General features: G+C 47.5%; 8 protein-coding genes across 8 annotated transcripts; 5 read left to right on the plus strand and 3 right to left on the minus strand.

The window, feature by feature from the left end:
- Nucleotides 1-111: 111 nt before the first annotated feature.
- Nucleotides 112-1792, minus strand: FIESC28_02601 (uncharacterized protein; the record flags this gene model as incomplete). Its single annotated transcript, XM_031156750.1, has 3 exons — nucleotides 112-921; nucleotides 983-1569; nucleotides 1714-1792. The coding sequence occupies 3 exons, from the start codon at nucleotides 1790-1792 to the stop codon at nucleotides 112-114; spliced, it is 1476 nt and encodes a 491-aa protein (XP_031019259.1).
- Nucleotides 1793-2669: 877 nt separating this feature from the next.
- Nucleotides 2670-3947, plus strand: FIESC28_02602 (uncharacterized protein; the record flags this gene model as incomplete). The annotated part of the gene is made up of 1 exon (XM_031156751.1): nucleotides 2670-3947. The coding sequence occupies one exon, from the start codon at nucleotides 2670-2672 to the stop codon at nucleotides 3945-3947; it is 1278 nt and encodes a 425-aa protein (XP_031019260.1).
- A 1057-nt stretch (nucleotides 3948-5004) lies between these two features.
- Nucleotides 5005-5878, plus strand: FIESC28_02603 (uncharacterized protein; the record flags this gene model as incomplete). Its single annotated transcript, XM_031156752.1, has 2 exons — nucleotides 5005-5188; nucleotides 5238-5878. The coding sequence occupies 2 exons, from the start codon at nucleotides 5005-5007 to the stop codon at nucleotides 5876-5878; spliced, it is 825 nt and encodes a 274-aa protein (XP_031019261.1).
- Nucleotides 5879-6726: 848 nt separating this feature from the next.
- FIESC28_02604 (uncharacterized protein) lies at nucleotides 6727-7311 on the plus strand (the record flags this gene model as incomplete). The annotated part of the gene is made up of 1 exon (XM_031156753.1): nucleotides 6727-7311. The coding sequence occupies one exon, from the start codon at nucleotides 6727-6729 to the stop codon at nucleotides 7309-7311; it is 585 nt and encodes a 194-aa protein (XP_031019262.1).
- Nucleotides 7312-7566: 255 nt separating this feature from the next.
- On the plus strand, nucleotides 7567-8368 carry FIESC28_02605 (uncharacterized protein; the record flags this gene model as incomplete). Its single annotated transcript, XM_031156754.1, has 3 exons — nucleotides 7567-7799; nucleotides 7845-8189; nucleotides 8242-8368. The coding sequence occupies 3 exons, from the start codon at nucleotides 7567-7569 to the stop codon at nucleotides 8366-8368; spliced, it is 705 nt and encodes a 234-aa protein (XP_031019263.1).
- Nucleotides 8369-8497: 129 nt separating this feature from the next.
- On the minus strand, nucleotides 8498-10201 carry FIESC28_02606 (uncharacterized protein; the record flags this gene model as incomplete). The annotated part of the gene is made up of 5 exons (XM_031156755.1): nucleotides 8498-8611; nucleotides 8663-9146; nucleotides 9195-9320; nucleotides 9368-9911; nucleotides 9967-10201. The coding sequence occupies 5 exons, from the start codon at nucleotides 10199-10201 to the stop codon at nucleotides 8498-8500; spliced, it is 1503 nt and encodes a 500-aa protein (XP_031019264.1).
- Nucleotides 10202-11225: 1024 nt separating this feature from the next.
- Nucleotides 11226-12869, plus strand: FIESC28_02607 (uncharacterized protein; the record flags this gene model as incomplete). The annotated part of the gene is made up of 10 exons (XM_031156756.1): nucleotides 11226-11357; nucleotides 11414-11452; nucleotides 11597-11690; nucleotides 11743-11768; nucleotides 11826-11844; nucleotides 11891-12045; nucleotides 12093-12130; nucleotides 12183-12583; nucleotides 12631-12787; nucleotides 12836-12869. 10 exons carry the CDS (start codon nucleotides 11226-11228, stop codon nucleotides 12867-12869), a joined length of 1095 nt encoding a protein of 364 aa, XP_031019265.1.
- Nucleotides 12870-14747: 1878 nt separating this feature from the next.
- Nucleotides 14748-15210, minus strand: FIESC28_02608 (uncharacterized protein; the record flags this gene model as incomplete). Its single annotated transcript, XM_031156757.1, has 2 exons — nucleotides 14748-14812; nucleotides 14862-15210. 2 exons carry the CDS (start codon nucleotides 15208-15210, stop codon nucleotides 14748-14750), a joined length of 414 nt encoding a protein of 137 aa, XP_031019266.1.
- Between the last annotated feature and the right edge of the window lie 73 nt (nucleotides 15211-15283).

Below are 15283 nucleotides of genomic sequence, written 5' to 3' on the forward strand. Positions count from 1 at the left end.
ACTGAACCTTGATCTTGATGCCTTGGGGGTATCCTGGTCAACATGTTCGAACTTTATATATCTTAATTTTACATGTCAAAAGTTTTCACGCAAAACGCTATGTTTAACTGTTCAGTCTTCGAAACTGTCTTTCTCAAAGAGCCTGCCGTCTTCAAGGTACCAGTCCACGCAGTCCTCAGATTCTCTATAATCAGGATCCATTTGCGGAAAACCCCAACACCTTGCTTGGCTTTCGCCAACCCAATTTTGGCAAAAAGGGCCTTCCTGAAGATTCGTAACGTTTTCGCGCTGCAAGTGGTTTATCTGGTCTGCTACGTCTCCCCAGAGCTGTCCCGGATCGGTACGGATGTTGCAATTGCTGATGTGTAGAGTTTTAAGAACTGACCCTTGACGCTCAAGGAAGCCGATGAGCTTGTCGGGGTTCACTTCGCCACAGGAGAATTCGACTGTGTGAAGGCGAGGGAATGTTATCTGTGGGAGCGCACCTGATGTAGTCATCCCGTGAGGCTCGAAATATAGTTGCTCCAGTTGTGGCGTAGATGAAAGGAGCTGGGTTACTCGCCCGTGATCCATGATGTTTCTGCCTTTCTGACCATCGTCAAAGTTACTAAGTATGAGGTACAGCTCCGTCATATTTGTTGTAGAAAAGGCTCGCGAGAGACGATCGGGGAACGGTGATTGATTTCCAAAAAGTGTGATAGGAAGTCCCGGGCTGCATCTGGAAATTGTGGAGTCAGATGAGTCCACTCTGAACTCTTGGAGTTGAGGGCCGACATCGGGGTCTTCAAGAACGTGAAGGGCGACATGGAGCACCCGGGCCTGTCGTGAAAGGATCCGAGGATCGCGACCAACATTACATGCAGCTCTGATAGTAGATTTGTAAGTGTTGTAGTAATCACGCGTGTACACGACGTCGTCGTTCTAAATTTTGTTAATACAATTATTGTCATGATGAGGACACGAGCTATGGCTGCTGACTTACCTCGTACGGGTCGTCGTACCCATCAGGCTCACCTGGATGCACAGTCGTGAAAATTCGGTCATCTAGCCAATCCAAAGAATAGGTCTTAGGGTCAGGCTCATCGCCAAGTTGTGGTTCCCAGTCACATCTCGGAGCCCAGGGTCGTTCTCCCCACGAAGGTCTGCGACCGCCTCCAGATGGGGGAGACCTCCACATCCTCGCAAAGGGGCTGTCACTCTGCCTATCCTCAAAAGGTGTGCAATTAGTCACAATAAGCGAGCAAAGGGACTTCATCTTGGGTAGAGCCTCCTTGAGAGCGGCAATATCCGCATGAGCCAGGCGGTTTTCGTGGTGCCCCTTGATACCGCTGTTAAAATGCTCCCACATCGATTTAGTTATTACCATAGAACTGGACACATCGAAACGACGTTGGATTTCCCACTCCTCGAGGTCATCCTCATCCTCATCGAAATCCGGGTCCTTTTGGGTATATGCCCAAAGAGTGACGGCGCGCTTGTAAGTGTTCCAGTCATTGATGCAAGTGGGAAATGTCGTATCGTCGATGACGAGTTCGCGTACACCACCGATAAGAAGAGGGTTCTTGGCAACTAGGCGAAAGACGTCCAGGTCTAGCTGGTGGCAGGATAGATACAGGGTTTGGTAGAGCTAGGGCGATACGATATGGTTGAGCCTTTTGCAGCTGGCTCGAAGTGTCTTGACGTCTGTAATTTTGAATTGCCAGCATCCCGTACCGTATGAATCTTTTTTCAGGTGATCGAGGATGGCGGGAAGGAGCTCGTCGGGCATGTCGAGGAGGGTTTTGGAAGACATATTGGTGCGCGTGTAAAGGCAGTTGGGTAACAGAAGAATTATCGTCCAAGGCTTAGGTTAAGGAAAGGTAGAAATAGGAGAGGAGAATGAGGTGCGGTTGAAGAAAGGCAAGGATATTAAATACTCCAGGAATTTAAGATTTTTTTTCAAACATCGATAGGTTGTTAATTAGTTTCTAAGTTTAACCCACGCAAAGATAGACTTCAAGATTTGGATTTACCGATGTGTCTTTTTGTTAAAGTGTAATGCATACTCCAAATCCCTTTGAGTCTCGAATATTTGAGTTTCAGACATTCCCAATAGGTTTCTGTAGGAGTAGCGAGTCCTCTCCATTATACGTCATACAAATCAGGCATTAACTTGACGAAACCTTGAGCATCAAGTGAGACTTGGGACAACTGGAAAGAGCATAGTGAACAAGGAGTGAAGCGACTTGATGATTAGCAATATCTAGGCTCCGTAAATGTTCAAGGATGGAGGTTTAAGATAGAAGAATACCAGATTGTTCAATGAATTATGTTGTTCTGTTTACTCAAAGTTACCGGGTCGTTCAAAGCAAACTAATGTTGACCTTTAGATGTTTCGGTGTTGAAACTTGTTCCTTTGTTCGGATGCCTTGACAGTGACGAACAATTCAAGCATTCATTGTCAAAGAGGTGAAAAATGTCATTGTTAAGCCACACTTATGGTGAAATTTTTATTCAGAGCTGTCACCCCCATGAACATATCGAAATCATTTTGTATATAGAGGCAGTCGGGTTCCTGCTTCATTTAGTTTTCTCACCCCACAACACACCATACCTAACCACAACAACAACAACACAATCCCCTCACAATCAATCACCACCTTTCATCACAAAAAGGGAGAATCGCCAAAATGCATTCTTTCTCTTCCGTCCTCAGCATCGCAGCGCTGGTCGCTTCGTATGCCTCCGCCCATGTAATCATGATCGAACCCCATCCCTTCAACCTCGATACTGAACCTCTCTACCAAACCTGGCCTCTTAGCGCCGACCTTCCCTTCCCCTGCCAAGGCCGCACCCAGCACGCTGAAGAAGTCACCAAAGTTACAGCCGGAAAGACCCAGCTTGTCAAGTTTTGGGGCAGCGCTGTCCACGGCGGTGGATCTTGTCAGTTCAGCGTCGCCTATGGAAAGGAAGCCCCTAAGGATCCTAGCAAGTGGCACACTATTTACAGCATCATCGGCGGTTGCCCTGCTGAAGCGGCGGGCAATATCCAAACCACCGGTAAAGATCCGCATGGTCGTGAGAATGGACCTGAGTGCGGCAATGATACCGGAAAGGAGTGTACCAAGCAGTTCAACATTCCTATCCCCAAGGATATGCAGAATGGTCCTGCTATCTTCGCTTGGACCTGGTTTAACAAGATTGGCAACCGAGAGATGTACATGGTCTGCGCGCCCATCGAGGTAGTCGGTGGCAAGGATGATAGTTCCTTTGTCGACACCCTCCCTCCTGTTTTCCGAGCAAACATCCCTGGCGAGTGCACGACTGGTGCTAGTGGAAGTGTAATCAACTTCCCTGAGCCTGGAGATTATGGAAAGGTCATTGAGCAGGGAACTCCTGGTAGTGAGGGAACATGTGAAAAGGGTGTCGAGCCCAACTTTAAGGATGATGGCGCTGCTCCCGCACCTGAGAACCCTTCTGCACCTGTTGCTTCTGGGGCTACTTCTGTTGTACCAAGTGCTCAGCCTAGCTCTCCTGCTGCCCCAGTTCAACCGTCTGCACCAGTTCAGCCTTCAGCTCCTGTCCAGCCCTCTGCGCCGGTTCAAGCATCTGCATCAGTTCAGCCTTCAGCTCCCGTTCAGCCATCGGCTACCGTTCAACCTTCTGCCCCTACTGTCCCTTCGGTCCCATCATCAGTCATGTCTCCTGCTCCCTCGAGCATGATCACCACAACCGTCAACGCACCCGCTCAACCAACTGGCGTTCCCGCTCCTTCTCAACCTGCGGCTCCTGTCGCCAGTGGAAAGCCTTCTTGGGCCGGCCCTAATTACCAGCCTTGTCCCGCTGATATTCAGTCAGGAATGATGTACTGCTTTTCCGAGACTACCTGGGGCATTTGCAACCAGGGTTGGGCTTATGTCTCTCCTGTTGCCCCTGGTACAAAGTGTATCAATGGACTCATTTCCTAATTGAGCGGAGATATGTATTGGGGTTGACTATCTAGACGATAGTATTTAGATGGGAAAAAAGTATATTTTTGTGACATCGATGAACGATGGAGTTTGCAAGTAACGAACTTGACATCATAGACTGTAAATAAGAACACACTCACTCTCCAATTCTCCGATTATTTCCGTTCCTAGTGATTGTAGCTCTCCGATGCTTATGCCCTCCGATAAGAGCGACCCAACATGACTCAGATATCATAGAAGACGATCTTGTATGATGGAATCAAGGTCAAAAGGGGAATCGCGTTCACATAAACATGGTGAGATTAGCATGTAAACAAGCTTAATCAAGCCAAGCATTAATGACCTAGTGTCAAAACCGTCCTCTCTGTGGTTGACCGCTGTCTGACAAGTCAGAACAAGAGCCACAATAAGGGCTGTGTTCTGATGCCCAGACAAGATGATCATCTCGGCATGGAAATTCAGGTGCCGGCTTGGCAGGGTGATGCTCGGCATTGTGTCTGTCGTACTCAACACCTTGACTTATTTACAAAACAAAGACAGTATAGAGTACATACAGTTCTAGTATCAATAGCATATGACTTGTCAAGTATAAATTACAAGTAAATATTTCAGAGACAATTACTTGATGTTGTTGATGTAATCCCAAAATAGTCTAGCGTCTTCTGTCAGATCTGTTTTTGCGTACGTACGCATCGTCTGTGCATTCCTCTTGGCACAAGCCGAAATCGCCGTCTTGTCCCAACGTCTCCTTTTTATTAGCTCTTTTTCCTCACCTTTTCCCTCTTACTGAGGACCTAAAACTCGGGTCCCTTCCGAAAATTAATGCCGATCCACCTTGGTCCAAGCACGTCATTGGCGCCATTCAGGAGATTTAGACTTATTTATCACCCTCTGACTCCCTTCTTTTTTACAACCCTTTGGCCTCTATTTTTTACTGGAAAGTTAATCTCGACCTCATTGACGTCCAGGTCTCGATAAGCAACTTGATTGGTCATACACAATCTCTGGGAATAACGACTTCGGCGACATATCCGATATCTCAACTTCGGTCAACATGCCCGACTCTGGTAGCGACACCCCCGAAGCTGGGGCCAAGGGAGCTCCGAAAGCTTCACGCTTCACAACAGACATCAGCACAAAATGGAGCGACCTATTATTGCTACTATGCTTCTTCGTCGCAGGTCTGGTTGACAGTGCTGCTTTCAACATGTACGGTTGTTTCGTCAGTATGCAAACAGGTCAGTCAGCTCCGATACCCTCAACAAACTTACCACTAACATCCTTTAGGAAACACAATCTTTGTCGGCCTAGGCGTAAGCCATCAACCAGAGAACCTCCCCAGCAAAGCCTGGTCCCGCTGTCTTGTCGCCATCGTTTGCTTCGGCGTCGGCGCCCTCTTCTTCTCCAGCTTCCACCGTCACTTCGGCCCTCAAAAGCGATGGGTTCTCACCTCATCCTTCCTCGTCCAGGCTCTCCTCACCGGCCTCGTCGCGCTGCTCGCTACAGTAGGCGCAGTATGGAACCATCCCCAAGGCAGCGAAACGGTCCGCGAAAACGGATACATCATCGAGCGCGTGCGCGATTCCTTCCCTGCATCCGACTATGCAGCCATTGCGATTCTCGCGTTCCAGAGTGCCGGTCAGATTGTGGCAAGTCGTGCGCTCAAGTTCAACTCTATTCCCACCGTTGTATTGACGAGTTTGTACTGTGACATGATGAGTGACGCCAAGCTCTTCACGGCGCCCATCACGGACAATGCGGATCGAAACAGGAGGGCTACTGGAGCTTTGTTGTTGTTTGTTGGAGCTGTTTGTGGTGGTTTCTTGAGCAAGTCTTGGGTTGGATTTGCTGGCGCGCTTTGGATTGCGGCGTTCTTGAAGTTGTGTGTCACTTTTGCTTGGATGCTTTGGAAGCCCAAGAGCCAGTAATTTGGCCAATAGAAACGATGGAGGGATATGGAGCTGTGGATGTGATAGATCTGTTTTGGTGTTGGCTAGATTGTTTAGAGATATAGATTAGAGACGTAGACTCTGTGAATAGCAGTACTTAATACCCACTCAATCACTGTTCCATCAGGATCTTCCGGTCTTAGTCTGTCTACATAATATCTGGGACGTTTCTCTCTCGACGTATCAAACCGCCAGGGCTAGATTGAGATTCGTACTCTCGAGGGGTGACGTATCGTATGCGCTTGGACCTCAATATTTACTTCCGCTACTGCATGTCTTGATATCGCCACAGCAGCTTGAGGCAAGAACATGCGTAAATATAACGTCATTGGCGATTCTATGGAGTTTTGATTCGTTGTGACATTTCATTCTCTTGGTACTGCGCTGCGCGTTTTTGTAAGCTGTTGATCTCCTTGACAAATTTGACACGGGTCCCGTCAGTGACAGATCTTTTGCCCGTTTAGTTCTTTCAGCTTTGGATCTTCTCTTCTAAGACTGTCAGCTGTAGATCTTGTTGCAGATCTCAGTCATTAGAACTTGTAACAACAGAAATCGTTTTCGGAGACCTGTCAGCCCGTGTGCTCGGATGCATTCTGAACATAACAATGACGTCTAGAGAGCTGGAACTTTACGTTAATTTCGGGTTTTCTGCATTTGCTATGCTAGTGCGTACCTGGTTTCTGAGTGGATAGGATAGTAGCAAAATCTATAAAGCGAGTCGATATTCCAAGTAGAGTCCAGCATTCTCTCTATTCTGATCATATCTTCTTAACCTTGCTCATATTGTACCAGATTTCTACCACATTGGAATCAGTCTCATCCTCACCATGTCTTCACTGGGTTTTATGACTATGTTGAACAGCATGCGCAATGCCAACATCAAAGTAACCATCAACTCTGAAACATATGACAAGAAAGCCATCTACCTGACAGATGCTCGTCGCACCGGCATAATGCTTCGCGATTCACGTCTCACTCTTCGCGATCATTCTGCCCTGACCCGCTTCGTCGTCGAAGCTGTTGGCGACAACCAATTCATCCTGCAAGTTCCTGCTATGCAGAACGATAACTGCTACGTTTTTACTGCCAATAAGGGAGCATTTTACGCCAAGGCTTCTCGCGATAAGGCGCAGAGATTCCAGTTTGAAATTACTGAGCTTGGGATAGAGCTATTTTTGGAGGGCGATCGACCTGTTGTGTTTGACGACTATAACGATGTTTCGATTGGAAAGTTTGAGAAGGGGAGATCGAACATCCCGATTTTGATTCATGAGGATATTTCGACCATCTGGTTGACGCCTGCGCAAACGCAAACTACACAGGCAAGCTGGAACGTGCCGATGTCTCAGGTTCAGCAAATGGCGGGGGGTTCAAACAAGGACGGCTATTTTCCTTACGGCCGGATTCAATAGCAACATCTACAGAAGAGGGTTTAAGTCCTTTTCTTTTTCTTTTTTGGGAAATAAACAATGTGACGGTTATTAATGAGCTCTGAGCTCAAATCGTATCTGTAACTTCTGGAATGGTGATGTTAAACTGTGTTTATACTCATCGGAAATACTCCGGCTAATACCACCTCCAAGCTCAATTACTGGCACAATGACTATACTTAAAATTTTATCAACTGAAATTCTTCCACAGAATCTCATCAACTAAACACCATCACCATGTCGACTTCACAAGATCCCGCACCAGACAGCTTAATCAAAGCGGAAAAATGCATGGAGTACTGGGAAAGCGTTGATTCCAACGACAATGGCATGCTGGGTGGCGTTTTAACCACAATGCCTTCCGTATCTCGCGTCGACCTTCAAGGATCTCGAACTTTTCTGGCGAGATTGAATGTCGGCGGCAAGTCGGGAAAAGAAAAGATACCACGAGTTCTTGAGGGTGGTGCAGGGTGAGACCAAATTTGGCTCTACAATAGTGACTCATTCTCTGACAGCATGGACAGAATCGGGAGAATCACAGAAGGTTTACTTCTGAAAGTAGCAGACAAAGTCGACGTCGTTGAACCAGTCGTCAAGTTTACGGATGTTCTCAAAACGAAACCCGGCGTAGGACAAATTCACAACGTTGGGTTAGAAAAATGGTTTCCGAGCGAGGGAGAATGCTACGACCTGATTTGGATCCAGTGGTGTATCGGACATCTCAAAGATGAGGAAGTCGTGCAATTTCTGGAGAGGTGCAAATCTGTTTTGGAAAATGAGCACGGTGTTATCGTACTTAAGGAGAACTTGAGTACATGGGGAGAGGATCAGTTTGATGAGCTTGACGGAAGCGTCACAAGGTAAGTCTTGCTATGATTTGGAAGTGAAGAGGCGAGTGCTAACAAGTTGTAGACAGGATGAGAAGTTCCAGGAACTGTTTACGAGGGCTGGGCTGAAGATTGTTAAGGCTGATCTACAGCGGGGATTTCCGGCTGAGCTTCTTCCTGTGAAGATGTATGCTGTACGACCAGAGACATAATTAAGTCACCATCAAGCACAAAGACAATTTATAGATCACGACATCTCATGCCTATCCTATGGTTCGTAAATCATCCAGTTGTTCATTATAACTACCTTAAATACGTAGAATGACGTGATGTTCATCCAATCATTCTCTCGGTGTCAACCTCACCATGAGCTCGGATTGCGAGAAGATGCCACAGTTGAACACCTTCCAAGGTTTTGTAGGATCGCAAATCGAAAAGTCGAACCTCCGGAGCAACTGTAAAAAGTTAGCAAATCCTCCTTTCGCACTCCTTAGTCTTGAGCTCACCTCAACATAGACCTTGTTCAGCTCCATGAGTGCAACAGGCCTACCAAGACACTGCCATCGTCCATAACTAAAGATCAACTCCAAAGCACCCTCCATCTCCTTGACCTTCTCAGGGTCACTATGAAGCCATCTCTCAGGTCTAAACTCGCCGGCGTCAGATCCCCAGATATCCTCCCTTCTGAAGATTCCCCAGGCGCAGTACCCGATTTTGGTACCGCCGGGAATGAATTGCCCTTTCCAGGTGTCACCTTGAGGCGGGACTTGCTTGGACATTAGACCAGCGACAGGAGGGAAGATACGGAGGCCTTCTTTGATAACAGCTTGGAGGTAGGGCATATCACGGCCTACAGAGTCGGGGATGATGGAGGTTGAGTATGATGTCTTGGTGATTTCGGCGCGCAGTTTGGAGTAGACTTGGGGATGTGTTATGATGTGTAGCATTGTGGAGCGGATAGCCGTTGCTGTTGTATCTGATCCCGCGACGCTGTACTAGACGTTAGATATGACTCGGTGATTGCTCACACACACTTACATCTGAAGCAGAATCTCAGACTCGGCCTCCTTCTGGGTCAATCCATGAGCCACAAAAGACCCAAGCATATCCTTGCGAACCTTCTTATCAGGCCCAAACCGTTCAGCAGTAACTTGCTTCGCAATTCTACTCATCGTTAGCGCCGTACCTCCCAAGGACCAATTAGTACTCACCCCATCAACTTGCCAAAGCCAAGCCTATCCTTCTCTGAGGGCAGAACACTTTTAAACAAAGGCGAACTCAAAATCTTGACCAACCAGGGAATAACTGTCGTAACCATAACAGCCGGCAACGTCTCCTCGGTGATCTGAATATACTTATAAACGTCCGAATCTGTCTCCAAAAAGCCAAACGGTTCACCAAACGCAAGATCCGAAATGACATCTAACGTAAAGAACTGCGCCCGGCGACCAAGGTCTACAGGCTTTCTCGCATCGGCGTATTTTGTAAGAAGGGTCATGAATGACAATATGTTCTTGTCGATCTTGGGTTCTAGGTTCTCGACTTCGCGACCGCCGTAGCCGGCGGACATTTTGGAGCGCAGCTTGAAGTGCTCGTCTTCGTCGCGGTGGGAGAGGATGTTGTTGTTGCCGGGATCGAATCGCATGCCATCGTACCAATCCGATCGACGATATTCTGTTCGGACGTTGAGAATGTGCTTCATCAGTTCTGGGTCGTCGGTTAGGAGGTCGTTTGGTCCGACACGAGCGATTGAGCCTACAAGAGGGACTGTTAGTTTGTGCGACACCCAACAGTACCATGTGCGACATACCGTATTTCTGGGTGACCTCCCAAAAGTCCAAATACGCTCTCCCTCCACCAACTCTTTTGATCAACCACCATTTCGAAAAGCCTGCCAGTGTAGGACCTTTAAACTGTCGCAGTCGCCAGTACTGTCGCCATGTCGAAACCGCTGACCAAAAGGTCAAAAAGAGGACCAAAATTGTAGCGATAACAATTGACGGGCGCAGATCGCGCAAATAATTGATCAACGCAGCTACAGCCATGAGAGTGGAGGTAACAGTGCGATTAATTAGGCGAGTGAGGCTGTACCTGGCATCAAGCTGTTGGTTCGCGATGTTTGTCTGCGGGAGAGTCCCAAAGGAGTGGATTGGAGATCTGGGCACGGACCGAAGCCGAGGGGACGGAACGAACCCATATTACGGATAGACCTCACTTTACTGGCGAGTACGGGTAGGATCATTTATAATCCTCTTTATAAGCTATGCTAATCATTGGATGCTCTAGACGAGATTCGAGAGTCTAGAGCAGACGAGGAAGTTAGACATGGCTAGGAGGATGCTAGCGTCAAGGTATCGGAAGAGCTGGCATAAATGAAGAAATAACTAGGACACTATATAACCTGAAATTGAACGAATCTATTTTGACATGTTCAGTCTTGAAGGACAATTCCTCTGAGACCCAATAGGCGAGTCTTCAGGCGAGGTGGGCTTGCTGTACGTCAGATTACAGCTAGACCATGCTCGCTAGCGGTCAGCTAACGCCAAAACAGCGCCCCTCTCCGAAACTAGCATCGCTGGGGACGGCACAAATGCGCCCGCTAACTGTCTAGCTCTAGCCTCTCTGCCTTTCCATCCAGGGTTTTCATCCGATTGCTTCTTTGTTTGCCTGGTCCATGCCATTATTGGCATGTCCACGAAAGAAAAGGAGGAGCTTTATTCCGGAGTGTTCTGACATGCAGCCACTCGATCAACCTTGAGTTGAAACACTTGGCCGAGGCATTTCATGAAAGATCAACCGTTCACCATCTTCTCTGCTGTAGGTAGTCGTAATCTCTGCCTTTTCGTTGAACCACTTATTCCGGCGCGGGACCGATCGTTCGCCTGTTGGCGCTTCATTCATCTTTTCTGCGCCCGCTCGAGGTAAAGAGGGGTCAAAAAGTGGGATTATCTGGGACCTGCTTTTGTTTTGCTTCATCCCATCTTCAATCAATTCAACGCGACGACTTTTTACTCAACGCCAAGCTGAGACTTTGTCGCAGATATCTGGACAAGAGTGAACAGCGACAACATGACCGCTACTGCAGAGGCCGACAGGCCAGTCGTCGATGAGTCTGCCGATCTCAAAACTGCCGCTGTCGCGGCAGCAACAGCCACCGAACGTCACGCACCCACCACAGAGGAAAGCGATCTCCAGGCTGAAGTAAGTGGATGCGCCCATTTATAGGAATCCTGATAATTGACATGGTTACGTTACAGAGTGAAGGCGATTTCCCCGATGACGATTCAGCGATCGGCGTGAGTAACGATGCATTGAACTTTTCCATTCCATTGAAGCCCCTGCAAAAATGCAACGGGGAATCGGGGGCTGGGATCCATATGCCTGTTCCTTTGTTGGGGCTCTCCAAGTGCTAAGTTTGGCGCTAACGATGGATCTGACAGGATGATTCTGCAAGTAGCACCGCTTCTATTAATTCCAGTATTATGCAGTATCGAACCGAGAATGGAAGAACTTATCATTCTTTCAGAGAGTCGAGTAAGTTTGAGTCGTGCACTATTTTATGATTACCTTAATAATGGTATTTTAGTCAATTATGTCCTTCCTAATGACTCGGTATGAGATACTAGTCTCACTCATTTATTCACACGCTAATACTGCATCTCACTTCAGTCTGAGCAAGACCGTCTTGGTGAGTTGTAATACATCTGTCACATAAGATGATACTAACTGAATAGACCTGCAACATCATCTTTTCACACTTACCCTTGGCGGCAAGCTCTACCTGAGCCCTCTAGGAGAGAACGGTAGACCGGTAGGACGAGCTCTTGATGCAGGAACAGGAACAGGTGTATGGGCAATCGACTTTGCCGATAACCACCCTGAAACCACGGTACGATATCCGTATCATGAGGGAGACCTTTGAAGCTAACCTCTCAGGTTCTCGGAATCGATCTCAGCCCAATCCAGCCAAACTTGTACGCCTCCTTCACCCTTCATCTCATCCCACTCATCTCACTGACTCTCTAGCCTGCCAACGAATCTCGAATTTCAAGTCGATGACCTCGAAGACGAATGGACATATTCCTACAAATTTGACTTTGTCTTCGGCCGCATGCTAACAGGCTCTATCGGCGACTGGCCCAAGTACTTTCAACAAGCATATGACTCCCTCAACCCAGGCGGTTGGGTTGAATGTCAAGACATCACTTTCCCTGCCGGCTGCGACGACGGCACGCTCGCCAAGGACTCGTACATCAACCAGTGGTCTGATCTTATGACAGAAGCGGCAAAGAATTTTGGAAGGTCTGCTATCAGCGCGAAATCGTACAAGCAGCAGATGATTGACGCTGGATTCGTTAATGTTACGGAGGTGGTGTACAAATGGCCTACTAACCGATGGCCCGCGGATCCCTATTACAAGGAGCTTGGTATGTCGAACGATAAAAATTCGGAAGTAAGGCGCTAACAATTCTAGGCTTCTGGTGCAACCATAATATTGCTGGCGAACTTTCCGGTCTCTCTATGGCTCTTTTCACGAGAGGTCTGGGTTGGAGTCCTGAAGAGGTTGAGGTTTTCTTGACCAAGGTCAGGTCTGATATGAAGGATCGACATATCCACGCTTGGTGGCCTATGTAAGTACTCCAGACGTTTGCAGAATGGTATTACTAACAGTTTCTTAGACATGTTGTCTATGGACAGAAGCCAGAAATTTGAAAAAGAGAAGGGTCTTGGGTCTGAGTCTTGGATCGACCATTTAACGATTACGACGATTTACTGGGCGAATTTGCTTTTTTACATTTACTGCGGAAGCTTGCTGTTTGATAGTGTTGAATTCAAAAGTTACTACCTATCTACTTCTGAGACTCATATATATATAATGTCCTATTGAGTGAAGTTGTCCTAGGTGGCAGCCGCTTCGGCTCGGAATGCTGTGGACTGTGGAGAATTCCGTCTCGGGACGTGTCACGGGTCCGGCTTCCCGAATGTGGCGGTAGCCGGAATAACGTTATAAGCATTCTCTCAGATCATGCATAATGTTACCTCCGGCATGTCATCCTGGTATCCTTAACGTCTTGATATACTCATAATACCATCACCAACATTCCGGCATTTGAGCTTGGGAGACAATAGCGTTATCGTCTATCGTCTGAGTGTAACCTTTACGTCTTAAGGTCTGGCTTTCACACACGGCAGAAAAGATGTCAAGTCCTCTATCTCACCACGAAGATGCCTCGCTCGCCTTGAGTCCAACCTCTACCAACGCGTCTTCGCTAGATCACGAACCACCCAAGCAACGATCCAGCAAAAGGATACTATCATGTGTTTGCTGCCAGCAAAGAAAGAAGAAATGCGATAAGAAGACTCCATGCTCAAATTGTGTTAGAGTAAGTGGTCCCCTTCCGTAAATATTCTGATACTGACGCTGCAGCAGCTTAATACAGTTTGCACTCCAAGTCAACCAGCTACACCAAGGAAGCGCAGACGCCCAAACCAAGAGTTACTGGAAAGGCTTTCAAGATGCGAGGAGTTATTGAGGCATTGTACTTGTGCGAGACTTGCGACGCCGCCCAAAGAGAGTGTCAATCAACAGCAGTCTCCTACGCGGTCACAACATGGCGACGAGGATAAAAAGACATTGGGGGATAAGGTGTCGCCTCGGGATGCTGATTAACAATATTCTTCTTTTATTAAAGTTTCAGTCATTACATATTTCCATCTTAACACCACCTTTGCTGCTTGGATGTCGTTGCAAAACAAACCGAAATGCGAAAACACAAAAGTCCTGGGGCCTTTCTGGTCTTCGGACAGATTTAGCCCCCCTTCAGCTTCAATGAATAACCAATCAGGATATACCCCGCTTTTTGGACCCTGGAAAAGGTTGCAGGTGATATTACGCCTGGGCTCAGTAAGGACTTTGGTGGCGTGAGCTTAATTGGCTGACGGGCTGTTGGCAAAGTCCGACCTCCGAATAGCTTCAGGGTTCGGGATTGGACAGATGACACTAGGATGGCTCGGAAATTCCTGTTTTTGACTGCCAATGCATGCTCAATCTAATGGATGAATGTTCTTTAGGTGTTCTAAGAACATTGCACGGCAACCAAGTAGACTAATATGATAGGTCCCACGATTACTTGACAGCGGACTTTCGGACTTTGAGATGACATGACCCGCCGCACCTCGTGCATTGGGCTGCCGTAAGTCCGTACTTCCGGTCGATCTCCCATATTTCCCGATCTGGAACTCAATCTGACTAGAAGGAAGACACATCCGTGGAAGCTTTTGCTTATCAATCGTTGTGGAACACTCACATCAGGTTGCTCGTGAGTAGATTACTGTGCCGGAAGACCGCGGGCATGGTGGAGCTATTGAGGGTCAATAAGCTCGGGATCATCGGATGTTTCCCTATGATCAACCGACTTACTGCAGACAGATGAGCTATGAGATATAATACAATGTAAATAGCAAAGTAGTAGCCGATGAGGTCTTCTGGTACCCAGCGTGAGATACCTAATGTTTATAGAGTTCTAAGAAACATGGAAGTCTATTCCGAATGGAACATACAGGATGTGAGAGATAAATTCCCGGAACGATCTAGGAACGGGAGCTTCGGTACCAGTTCACTTCCGGGTCTCCAAGGCATTCACCCACAGTAACAGCTATGTCATATTAGTAAAGCTTATCCACTTTCAAATTCTTGAGACTTACCCTTTTTTCCACTCTCAAGAACAGCATCGATGATCCGGGGCACAATGTTCTCAACAGTGTTCTTGTGAACGTCATGCATGAGCACAATGGACCCTCCAGCAGCAAGACCTTGACCAAACTCCTTGGCGGCTTCGGGAAATGTTGTGTTGGTGTTGTGCTTCCAGTCGTTGGTGTCGATGTCGGCGTTGATGACATGGTAGCCGAGCTGACCAAGAACGCTCAGGGAAACGTTGTTGGAGCTGAAGTAAGGAGGTCGCATGTAAGTTGGGAACTTCCCAACAATGTTAACCAGCTCGTCCTCGAGCTTGGTCATCTCGGTCTTGACGGCGGCTGCACTGATAGTGGCCATGTCAGGATGGCTATAACTGTGGAAGTGTCAGTAAGTCCCTCAGCCTTTTTTTTTTTTTTAATTTTTTTTTTTT

Source organism: Fusarium coffeatum (genome assembly GCF_003316985.1).
Source record: "Fusarium coffeatum strain FIESC_28 chromosome Unknown BRIP53273_contig_55, whole genome shotgun sequence".
Lineage (NCBI taxonomy): Eukaryota > Fungi > Ascomycota > Sordariomycetes > Hypocreales > Nectriaceae > Fusarium > Fusarium coffeatum.